The sequence below is a fragment of the Ranitomeya variabilis genome, chromosome 1 (genome assembly GCF_051348905.1).
Source record: "Ranitomeya variabilis isolate aRanVar5 chromosome 1, aRanVar5.hap1, whole genome shotgun sequence".
NCBI lineage: Eukaryota > Metazoa > Chordata > Amphibia > Anura > Dendrobatidae > Ranitomeya > Ranitomeya variabilis.
The window spans coordinates 955,578,497-955,590,573 of NC_135232.1; the positions used below are offsets into that span (position 1 = coordinate 955,578,497).

Consider the following 12,077-nt stretch of genomic DNA (forward strand, 5'->3'; position numbering starts at 1 on the left):
CCTGCACTCCTAATGCCAACCGATCCCGGTACCGTAGATGATGGCTGGAAGCAGTGTCGGGCATGGGTTGCCAAGAACCCACCAGTAACTAACTCCAGAGCCCCACTTTTCAGCTTCAAGCAAATGTGACATTATCCTCAATCACAAATTTACAGAACAATGACCTGGGTAGATTATTAGATGAATAAGACGCCTGGCTGGAAGTGACGGCCCTGCTCACTCGTACTGTTCCTCCACAATCGCAGGCATCCCTCTCCTGTTGCAGTCTCCGCATGGCTCTTCTCAGCTTGACCGCTCAGGGCAGAGAAGCTTGGGCCTCAGCTCTTGCCAGGTGGAGTCGGGCCTCAAAGGCTTGACCAGCGCAGGGTGCAGATCCTGACTGACCAGTGTAAGCGGTACTTGGGGATTTCTTCTGGGGACTCCGGACCTTGCCAGGGGATGAGTGGCTCCTGGGTGATGCAGACTTCCCGCTGAGGCCTGCCACGTTGGTCTCAACGGTGTCTCTAGAGCATGTCTGCCCCGATCTTCCCTGGCGCCAAATCTCATCGTGGCTGGGCGGCAGGGCTTTTATATTAGGGAAGTCCTTCTAGTGGGTCACCTGATACAGTCCAGCATACAAGATCGTTCCCCCTGAAAATCTTCCAGCATATGGCATGGTTCGGCTTGATTTCGGCTGGCCAACAGATGGCAGGCTTTCCTCCTTGATGGCACATCCTGCACAGATTATGCAGGGTCTCATGGCTTCTTGTTACATACTGAGGGGAGACTGAAGCAGTGCCTATATGACTGAAAGCCGGATACAAAAAGAAAAAAAGATGTTCTTTAAAAATTGGGTATGGAAATTTGCATGGAAATATGACATTTTATTTCAGGCCTTTTATATGCCTGCATTACCTGTATGCCCCTCGTTATGTGTCGAGAGAGGCACTCTAGGGGAAAATTGTAAAGACAAGGTCTTCTATGCAGACGACTGTATTTTCAGATCAATTTTAGTCTATGGCGCCGTGCATAGGTCCGATTTTTTTCCTAATACAACATGCACATTTTGCATAAAATATTTGGATTGCACTCAGCCATCCAAGTCAATGGGTCCTGACTGCACTCGGATGCCATTCGAATGCGATCCAATTTTCACACATTGACTGAATGGAGAATCTTTTTCCATCTTCTCATTTGAGAAAATCAGATCACACTATAATCATACTCTGATCTGAGTATCGTTTGTAAAAATCAACCGGATTCTCTCGGATGAGAGAAAATACGATCTTGTGACCCTAGCCTAATATACATCAATACAATGACATCGGATATATATAGCTATACACTTTTACTGTATGTAAATCCTACAGTTGTTATGTAGGACCAAACAGCGTGGCATCGGTGCCTGGAAGCTTTAGGCTTAGTTTCTCTAGGATAGAACTCGTATATAAGTAAGATTATTTAGAAGTGACTGGCATACTGTAAGATACCGGATTCTGCGCTCTATATTAGTCATTTCACATGGTAGAGACCGTTATTGTGTTTTGTGCTCACTTTGCATAGTAATTGATATGTAGTGCTTGCTCAGATACACCTTTCATGTGGTGGTCACCGAGTAACGAGGGTCAAGTAGCGAGCAATATGAGTGTTGCTAAGCAACCATTAACAACAGAGCAGAGCCTGCTGAACGAGCGCAGAGTAGTGGAGGCGACACTTCTTACTCTCTAGAACTCTTCATCATGACAATGGCAGGATATTCCCTATACCACAATGCCAACTTTCAGTCATTTGTTAGTCTAAGTTACCAGCCTAGGCCTGCCAAGGAGAAATATGCTGAGATTAGAGTTGAAGCGCAGCTGCAGCACATCCGCGATGCCAGAAAGAAAGAGAAAAGTGCCACAGTATACGCTGGTGACTACCGGAGGAAGGAGCTGGATGACAGCTGCCAATCATCGATGAGACCAAGCTCACCTACCCGGATGAACAAGCCTCACCCACCTGAGTAAGAATGGCGATGACGCGAGCTGTGGCCACTCTATGCTGGGGACGGTCTTGGGATATGGTCAATAATAATATTGGGTAGGGTTGAGCGACTTTCATTTTTTTAAGATCGAGTAGGGTTTTGGGAAACCCGATTTTGTCCAGAGTCGAGTCGAGTGCAGTCGGCCGATTATCGCTAAAAGTCGGGGATCGACCGAAACACGAAACCCAATGCAAGTCAATGGGGAAGCATAGTCGGCAGTGAGTGGAGGCCAGGAAAACACCTACAGTGCCCATTTTAATGCCAAAAACATCCATTCTTGTTTCTGAAGCTTGCCAATCTTAATTAACTGTATAATAATAGTTGGGCATAGGGAATTGGGGGAAAGTTGTGGGGGGAGTAGGGCTGGCTCAAGTTTTTCGTGGGCCCAGGAAATGCGGACTACGTCACGGCGGTGTTGCAGGGAAAGGTAAGTATTTAAAAGTTGCAAGTGCTGTGATCCTGAGCAAGCAGGGGGGGGCCCACTCGTTCGCATTGCCACTGGCACAGGGCCCCTCAAAGTACGGCGGTGTGTTTGCATGGCGGGGGCGCCTCCCACCAGCAGCGACACTTTTGCGTACTCTGAGGGGCCCTGTGCCAGTGACGTCGCCAACGAGTATGCCCCCCCACCTGATGAAGGAACCTGCACTTTCATCTGCACCTTCCTCTTTGTCCCTGTGTAAGGTGGTATAACATGCGGGAAGGGGAACCTTACTTTCAGCAGGGACAGATTCTGGCTGTGTAGAGTACAAGGGGAATGTAGTGGTCTAGGTCAATGTACCAGCAGACTCATTTAGCAGTGGCTGGGCAATGGGCAGGATGAGGAGGAAACAGATATAGGGCCAAAGAATAAAGTAGGCTACATGCAGTTCAAAATTGGTAACAGGACTAAACAGGCGGCATTGCTTTGTTCAGTGGAGTAGCAAACCCAAGAGCAGCAGACACTGTTTCAAGGGCCTAACCACACTAGTAGGCCAAATGCAGTTTAATATCTGATAGTATAGGGCGAAAGCCAGAATGTGGAAGCTCAGCTTTGTTCAGTTGAGGACAACACCAGGGAGGGGCAGACACCTTTAGTAGGCCGGAAAAGCCTATTGCATTTTTTAAAATGGTAATTTGGAGCAGAAGGTTGAAGCTCAGCTTTATTTAGTTGAGGGCAACACCAGGGAGGGGCAGAAGCCGTTAGTAGGCCCTAACCACCATTTTTTTTTTAAAACCACTTAATGAGAGCCGGAAGGTTGAAGCTCAGCTTTATTTAGTTGAGGACAACACCAGGCAGGGGCACACAGACAGACACCTTTAGTAGGCCGGAAAAGCCTATTGCATTTTTCAAAATGGTAATTTGGAGCAGAAGGTTGAAACTCAGCTTTATTTAGTTGAGGGCAACACCAGGCAGGGGCACACAGACAGACACCTTTAGTAGGCCGGAAAAGCCTATTGCATTTTTTAAAATGGTAATTTGGAGCAGAAGGTTGAAGTTCAGCTTTATTTAGTTGAGGACAACACCAGGCAGGGGCACACAGACAGACACCTTTAGTAGGCCGGAAAAGCCTATTGCATTTTTCAAAATGGTAATTTGGAGCAGAAGGTTGAAGCTCAGCTTTATTTAGTTGAGGACAACACCAGGGAGGGGCAGAAGCCGTTAGTAGGCCCTAACCACCATTTTTTTTTTTAAAACCACTTAATGAGAGCCGGAAGGTTGAAGCTCAGCTTTATTTAGTTGAGGACAACACCAGGCAGGGGCACACAGACAGACACCTTTAGTAGGCCGGAAAAGCCTATTGCATTTTTCAAAATGGTAATTTGGAGCAGAAGGTTGAAGCTCAGCTTTATTTAGTTGAGGGCAACACCAGGGAGGGGCAGAAGCCGTTAGTAGGCCCTAACCACCATTTTTTTTTTTTAAAACCACTTAATGAGAGCCGGAAGGTTGAAGCTCAGCTTTATTTAGTTGAGGACAACACCAGGCAGGGGCACACAGACAGACACCTTTAGTAGGCCGGAAAAGCCTATTGCATTTTTCAAAATGGTAATTTGGAGCAGAAGGTTGAAGCTCAGCTTTATTTAGTTGAGGGCAACACCAGGCAGGGGCACACAGACAGACACCTTTAGTAGGCCGGAAAAGCCTATTGCATTTTTCAAAATGGTAATTTGGAGCAGAAGGTTGAAGCTCAGCTTTATTTAGTTGAGGGCAACACCAGGGAGGGGCAGAAGCCATTAGTAGGCCCTAACCACCATTTTTTTTTTTTAAAACCACTTAATGAGAGCCGGAAGGTTGAAGCTCAGCTTTATTTAGTTGAGGACAACACCAGGCAGGGGCACACAGACAGACACCTTTAGTAGGCCGGAAAAGCCTATTGCATTTTTCAAAATGGTAATTTGGAGCAGAAGGTTGAAGCTCAGCTTTATTTAGTTGAGGGCAACACCAGGGAGGGGCAGAAGCCGTTAGTAGGCCCTAACCACCATTTTTTTTTTTTAAAACCACTTAATGAGAGCCGGAAGGTTGAAGCTCAGCTTTATTTAGTTGAGGACAACACCAGGGAGGGGCAGAAGCCGTTAGTAGGCCCTAACCACCATTTTTTTTTTTAAAACCACTTAATGAGAGCTGGAAGGTTGAAGCTCAGCTTTATTTAGTTGAGGACAACACCAGGCAGGGGCACACAGACAGACACCTTTAGTAGGCCGGAAAAGCCTATTGCATTTTTCAAAATGGTAATTTGGAGCAGAAGGTTGAAGCTCAGCTTTATTTAGTTGAGGGCAACACCAGGCAGGGGCACACAGACAGACACCTTTAGTAGGCCGGAAAAGCCTATTGCATTTTTCAAAATGGTAATTTGGAGCAGAAGGTTGAAGCTCAGCTTTATTTAGTTGAGGACAACACCAGGCAGGGGCACACAGACAGACACCTTTAGTAGGCCGGAAAAGCCTATTGCATTTTTCAAAATGGTAATTTGGAGCAGAAGGTTGAAGCTCAGCTTTATTTAGTTGAGGGCAACACCAGGGAGGGGCAGAAGCCGTTAGTAGGCCCTAACCACCATTTTTTTTTTTTAAAACCACTTAATGAGAGCCGGAAGGTTGAAGCTCAGCTTTATTTAGTTGAGGACAACACCAGGCAGGGGCACACAGACAGACACCTTTAGTAGGCCGGAAAAGCCTATTGCATTTTTCAAAATGGTAATTTGGAGCAGAAGGTTGAAGCTCAGCTTTATTTAGTTGAGGGCAACACCAGGCAGGGGCACACAGACAGACACCTTTAGTAGGCCGGAAAAGCCTATTGCATTTTTCAAAATGGTAATTTGGAGCAGAAGGTTGAAGCTCAGCTTTATTTAGTTGAGGGCAACACCAGGGAGGGGCAGAAGCCGTTAGTAGGCCCTAACCACCATTTTTTTTTTTTTAAACCACTTAATGAGAGCCGGAAGGTTGAAGCTCAGCTTTATTTAGTTGAGGACAACACCAGGCAGGGGCACACAGACAGACACCTTTAGTAGGCCGGAAAAGCCTATTGCATTTTTCAAAATGGTAATTTGGAGCAGAAGGTTGAAGCTCAGCTTTATTTAGTTGAGGGCAACACCAGGCAGGGGCACACAGACAGACACCTTTAGTAGGCCGGAAAAGCCTATTGCATTTTTCAAAATGGTAATTTGGAGCAGAAGGTTGAAGCTCAGCTTTATTTAGTTGAGGGCAACACCAGGGAGGGGCAGAAGCCGTTAGTAGGCCCTAACCACCATTTTTTTTTTTTAAAACCACTTAATAAGAGCCGGAAGGTTGAAGCTCAGCTTTATTTAGTTGAGGACAACACCAGGTAGGGGCAGAAGCCGTTAGTAGGCCCTAACCACCATTTTTTTTTTTAAAACCACTTAATGAGAGCCGGAAGGTTGAAGCTCAGCTTTATTTAGTTGAGGACAACACCAGGCAGGGGCACACAGACAGACACCTTTAGTAGGCCGGAAAAGCCTATTGCATTTTTCAAAATGGTAATTTGGAGCAGAAGGTTGAAGCTCAGCTTTATTTAGTTGAGGGCAACACCAGGCAGGGGCACACAGACAGACACCTTTAGTAGGCCGGAAAAGCCTATTGCATTTTTTAAAATGGTAATTTGGAGCAGAAGGTTGAAGCTCAGCTTTATTTAGTTGAGGGCAACACCAGGCAGGGGCACACAGACAGACACCTTTAGTAGGCCGGAAAAGCCTATTGCATTTTTCAAAATGGTAATTTGGAGCAGAAGGTTGAAGCTCAGCTTTATTTAGTTGAGGGCAACACCAGGCAGGGGCACACAGACAGACACCTTTAGTAGGCCGGAAAAGCCTATTGCATTTTTTAAAATGGTAATTTGGAGCAGAAGGTTGAAGCTCAGCTTTATTTAGTTGAGGGCAACACCAGGCAGGGGCACACAGACAGACACCTTTAGTAGGCCGGAAAAGCCTATTGCATTTTTCAAAATGGTAATTTGGAGCAGAAGGTTGAAGCTCAGCTTTATTTAGTTGAGGGCAACACCAGGGAGGGGCAGAAGCCGTTAGTAGGCCCTAACCACCATTTTTTTTTTTAAAACCACTTAATGAGAGCCGGAAGGTTGAAGCTCAGCTTTATTTAGTTGAGGACAACACCAGGCAGGGGCACACAGACAGACACCTTTAGTAGGCCGGAAAAGCCTATTGCATTTTTCAAAATGGTAATTTGGAGCAGAAGGTTGAAGCTCAGCTTTATTTAGTTGAGGGCAACACCAGGGAGGGGCAGAAGCCGTTAGTAGGCCCTAACCACCATTTTTTTTTTTTAAAACCACTTAATGAGAGCCGGAAGGTTGAAGCTCAGCTTTATTTAGTTGAGGACAACACCAGGCAGGGGCACACAGACAGACACCTTTAGTAGGCCGGAAAAGCCTATTGCATTTTTCAAAATGGTAATTTGGAGCAGAAGGTTGAAGCTCAGCTTTATTTAGTTGAGGGCAACACCAGGCAGGGGCACACAGACAGACACTTTTAGTAGGCCGGAAAAGCCTATTGCATTTTTCAAAATGGTAATTTGGAGCAGAAGGTTGAAGCTCAGCTTTATTTAGTTGAGGGCAACACCAGGCAGGGGCACACAGACAGACACCTTTAGTAGGCCGGAAAAGCCTATTGCATTTTTTAAAATGGTAATTTGGAGCAGAAGGTTGAAGCTCAGCTTTATTTAGTTGAGGGCAACACCAGGGAGGGGCAGAAGCCGTTAGTAGGCCCTAACCACCATTTTTTTTTTTTAAAACCACTTAATGAGAGCCGGAAGGTTGAAGCTCAGCTTTATTTAGTTGAGGACAACACCAGGGAGGGGCAGAAGCCGTTAGTAGGCCCTAACCACCATTTTTTTTTTTAAAACCACTTAATGAGAGCCGGAAGGTTGAAGCTCAGCTTTATTTAGTTGAGGACAACACCAGGCAGGGGCACACAGACAGACACCTTTAGTAGGCCGGAAAAGCCTATTGCATTTTTCAAAATGGTAATTTGGAGCAGAAGGTTGAAGCTCAGCTTTATTTAGTTGAGGGCAACACCAGGCAGGGGCACACAAACAGACACCTTTAGTAGGCCGGAAAAGCCTATTGCATTTTTTAAAATGGTAATTTGGAGCAGAAGGTTGAAGCTCAGCTTTATTTAGTTGAGGACAACACCAGGCAGGGGCACACAGACAGACACCTTTAGTAGGCCGGAAAAGCCTATTGCATTTTTCAAAATGGTAATTTGGAGCAGAAGGTTGAAGCTCAGCTTTATTTAGTTGAGGGCAACACCAGGGAGGGGCAGAAGCCGTTAGTAGGCCCTAACCACCATTTTTTTTTTTTAAAACCACTTAATGAGAGCCGGAAGGTTGAAGCTCAGCTTTATTTAGTTGAGGACAACACCAGGCAGGGGCACACAGACAGACACCTTTAGTAGGCCGGAAAAGCCTATTGCATTTTTCAAAATGGTAATTTGGAGCAGAAGGTTGAAGCTCAGCTTTATTTAGTTGAGGGCAACACCAGGCAGGGGCACACAGACAGACACCTTTAGTAGGCCGGAAAAGCTTATTGCATTTTTCAAAATGGTAATTTGGAGCAGAAGGTTGAAGCTCAGCTTTATTTAGTTGAGGGCAACACCAGGGAGGGGCAGAAGCCGTTAGTAGGCCCTAACCACCATTTTTTTTTTTTAAAACCACTTAATGAGAGCCGGAAGGTTGAAGCTCAGCTTTATTTAGTTGAGGACAACACCAGGCAGGGGCACACAGACAGACACCTTTAGTAGGCCGGAAAAGCCTATTGCATTTTTCAAAATGGTAATTTGGAGCAGAAGGTTGAAGCTCAGCTTTATTTAGTTGAGGGCAACACCAGGCAGGGGCACACAGACAGACACCTTTAGTAGGCCGGAAAAGCCTATTGCATTTTTTAAAATGGTAATTTGGAGCAGAAGGTTGAAGCTCAGCTTTATTTAGTTGAGGACAACACCAGGCAGGGGCACACAGACAGACACCTTTAGTAGGCCGGAAAAGCCTATTGCATTTTTCAAAATGGTAATTTGGAGCAGAAGGTTGAAGCTCAGCTTTATTTAGTTGAGGGCAACACCAGGGAGGGGCAGAAGCCGTTAGTAGGCCCTAACCACCATTTTTTTTTTTTAAAACCACTTAATGAGAGCCGGAAGGTTGAAGCTCAGCTTTATTTAGTTGAGGACAACACCAGGGAGGGGCAGAAGCCGTTAGTAGGCCCTAACCACCATTTTTTTTTTTTAAACCACTTAATGAGAGCCGGAAGGTTGAAGCTCAGCTTTATTTAGTTGAGGACAACACCAGGCAGGGGCACACAGACAGACACCTTTAGTAGGCCGGAAAAGCCTATTGCATTTTTCAAAATGGTAATTTGGAGCAGAAGGTTGAAGCTCAGCTTTATTTAGTTGATTGCAACACCAGGGAGGGGCAGAAGCCGTTAGTAGGCCCTAACCAAAGTTGAAGGCCAAATGCAGTTTAATTTCTGATACTATAGGCCGAAAGCCAGAAGGTGGAAGCTCCGATTTAGACAGTGGAGGACAATTTGAATTAGGGACTGCAGACAGACTTAGTAGGCTGTCCCCTGTGGACCATGCATCCACCACATTAACCCATTGCGCCGTAATGGACACGTAATCTTCCGTGGCCATGCCTACAGGTCCATGCGTCTGTTGTCAGGTGCACCTTTGTACTCACAGATTGCCAGAGTGCATGGACAATGCGGTCTTCTACATGCTGGTGGAGGGTTGGGATGGCTTTTCTCGCAAAAGAAGTGTCGACTGGTTAGCTTGTAGCGTGGTACAGCGTAGTCCATCATGGCCTTATTAATAGTAAATAAAATATATAACTAGGCTCTATGAACTTTTAAATAGGTTCCAGGGGTACACGGGCAGCATTGGTGTGGTCAGTGGAGGAGTATTGCAAGTAGGGGCTGCAGACAGGCTATCAAAGGCCTAAAATAACAAACAGTAGGCAGTCATGGCAGTTTTACATCGGTTAAATGGATACACAGGCAGGCACTCCAGGCAGCATTGTGGTCAGTGGAGGAGTATTGCAAGTAGGGGCCGCAGACAGGCTATCAAAGGCCTAAAATAACAAACAATAGGCTCATTGCAGTTTTACAGCGGTTACATGGATAGACGGGCAGGCAGCTTGGTGGTGAGTGGAGGAGTATTTAAAGTAGGGACCGCAGACAGGCTATCAAAGGCCTAACATAACAAACAATAGGCTCATGGCAGTTTTACAGCGGTTACATGGATACACGGGCAGGCAGCTTGGTGGTCAGTGGAGGAGTATTTAAAGTAGGGACCGCAGACAGGCTTCAAAGGCCTAACATAAGAAAATGGGCTGGCTGTAGGCACTTTATAATTGGTTCCAGGGGTACACGGGCAGCAGTGGTCTGGTCAGTGGAGGACTAGTGGAAGGAGGGACCGCAGACAGGCTTCAAAGGCCTAAAATAACAAACAATAGGCTCATGGCAGTTTTACAGCGGTTACATGGATACACGGGCAGGCAGCTTGGTGGTCAGTGGAGGAGTATTTAAAGTAGGGACCGCAGACAGGCTTCAAAGGCCTAACATAAGAAAATGGGCTGGCTGTAGGCACTTTATAATTGGTTCCAGGGGTACACGGGCAGCAGTGGTCTGGTCAGTGGAGGAGTATTTAAAGTAGGGACCGCAGACAGGCTATCAAAGGCCTAAAATAACAAACAATAGGCTTATGGCAGTTTTACAGCGGTTACATGGATACACGGGCAGGCAGCTTGGTGGTGAGTGGAGGAGTATTTAAAGTAGGGACCGCAGACAGGCTATCAAAGGCCTAACATAACAAACAATAGGCTCATGGCAGTTTTACAGCGGTTACATGGATACACGGGCAGGCAACTTGGTGGTGGTGAGTGGAGGAGTATTTAAAGTAGGGACCGCAGACAGGCTATCAAAGGCCTAAAATAACAAACAATAGGCTCATGGCAGTTTTACAGCGGTTACATGGATACACGGGCAGGCAGCTTGGTGGTGGTGAGTGGAGGAGTATTTAAAGTAGGGACCGCAGACAGGCTATCAAAGGCCTAAAATAACAAACAATAGGCTTATGGCAGTTTTACAGCGGTTACATGGATACACGGGCAGGCAGCTTGGTGGTCAGTGGAGGAGTATTTAAAGTAGGGACCGCAGACAGGCTTCAAAGGCCTAACATAAGAAAATGGGCTGGCTGTAGGCACTTTATAATTGGTTCCAGGGGTACACGGGCAGCAGTGGTCTGGTCAGTGGAGGACTAGTGGAAGGAGGGACCGCAGACAGGCTTCAAAGGCCTAAAATAACAAACAATAGGCTCATGGCAGTTTTACAGCGGTTACATGGATACACGGGCAGGCAGCTTGGTGGTCAGTGGAGGAGTATTTAAAGTAGGGACCGCAGACAGGCTTCAAAGGCCTAACATAAGAAAATGGGCTGGCTGTAGGCACTTTATAATTGGTTCCAGGGGTACACGGGCAGCAGTGGTCTGGTCAGTGGAGGAGTATTTAAAGTAGGGACCGCAGACAGGCTATCAAAGGCCTAACATAACAAACAATAGGCTCATGGCAGTTTTACAGCGGTTACATGGATACACGGGCAGGCAACTTGGTGGTGGTGAGTGGAGGAGTATTTAAAGTAGGGACCGCAGACAGGCTATCAAAGGCCTAAAATAACAAACAATAGGCTCATGGCAGTTTTACAGCGGTTACATGGATACACGGGCAGGCAGCTTGGTGGTGGTGAGTGGAGGAGTATTTAAAGTAGGGACCGCAGACAGGCTATCAAAGGCCTAAAATAACAAACAATAGGCTTATGGCAGTTTTACAGCGGTTACATGGATACACGGGCAGGCAGCTTGGTGGTCAGTGGAGGAGTATTTAAAGTAGGGACCGCAGACAGGCTATCAAAGGCCTAAAATAACAAACAATAGGCTTATGGCAGTTTTACAGCGGTTACATGGATACACGGGCAGGCAGCTTGGTGGTCAGTGGAGGAGTATTTAAAGTAGGGACCGCAGACAGGCTATCAAAGGCCTAAAATAACAAACAATAGGCTTATGGCAGTTTTACAGCGGTTACATGGATACACGGGCAGGCAGCTTGGTGGTCAGTGGAGGAGTATTTAAAGTAGGGACCGCAGACAGGCTTCAAAGGCCTAACATAAGAAAATGGGCTGGCTGTAGGCACTTTATAATTGGTTCCAGGGGTACACGGGCAGCAGTGGTCTGGTCAGTGGAGGACTAGTGGAAGGAGGGACCGCAGACAGGCTTCAAAGGCCTAAAATAACAAACAATAGGCTCATGGCAGTTTTACAGCGGTTACATGGATACACGGGCAGGCAGCTTGGTGGTCAGTGGAGGAGTATTTAAAGTAGGGACCGCAGACAGGCTTCAAAGGCCTAACATAAGAAAATGGGCTGGCTGTAGGCACTTTATAATTGGTTCCAGGGGTACACGGGCAGCAGTGGTCTGGTCAGTGGAGGAGTATTTAAAGTAGGGACCGCAGACAGGCTATCAAAGGCCTAACATAACAAACAATAGGCTCATGGCAGTTTTACAGCGGTTACATGGATACACGGGCAGGCAAC

At 46.5% G+C, this 12,077-nt stretch overlaps 1 protein-coding gene across 3 annotated transcripts in view; it reads left to right on the plus strand.

The window, feature by feature from the left end:
• Positions 1-12,077, plus strand: part of LOC143792044 (uncharacterized) — a 53,504-nt gene that overhangs the window by 2,959 nt on the left and 38,468 nt on the right. For 2 of the 3 annotated variants that reach the window (XM_077279281.1, XM_077279282.1), the window contains exon 1: positions 1,667-1,981. The exons of the other annotated variant lie outside the window; for it this stretch is intronic. In XM_077279281.1, the coding sequence (XP_077135396.1) occupies positions 1,719-1,981 (263 nt within the window). In that variant the 5' untranslated portion in view covers positions 1,667-1,718. Of the gene's footprint in view, positions 1-1,666; positions 1,982-12,077 lie in introns of those variants that run through there. 3 annotated transcript variants of the gene reach the window in all.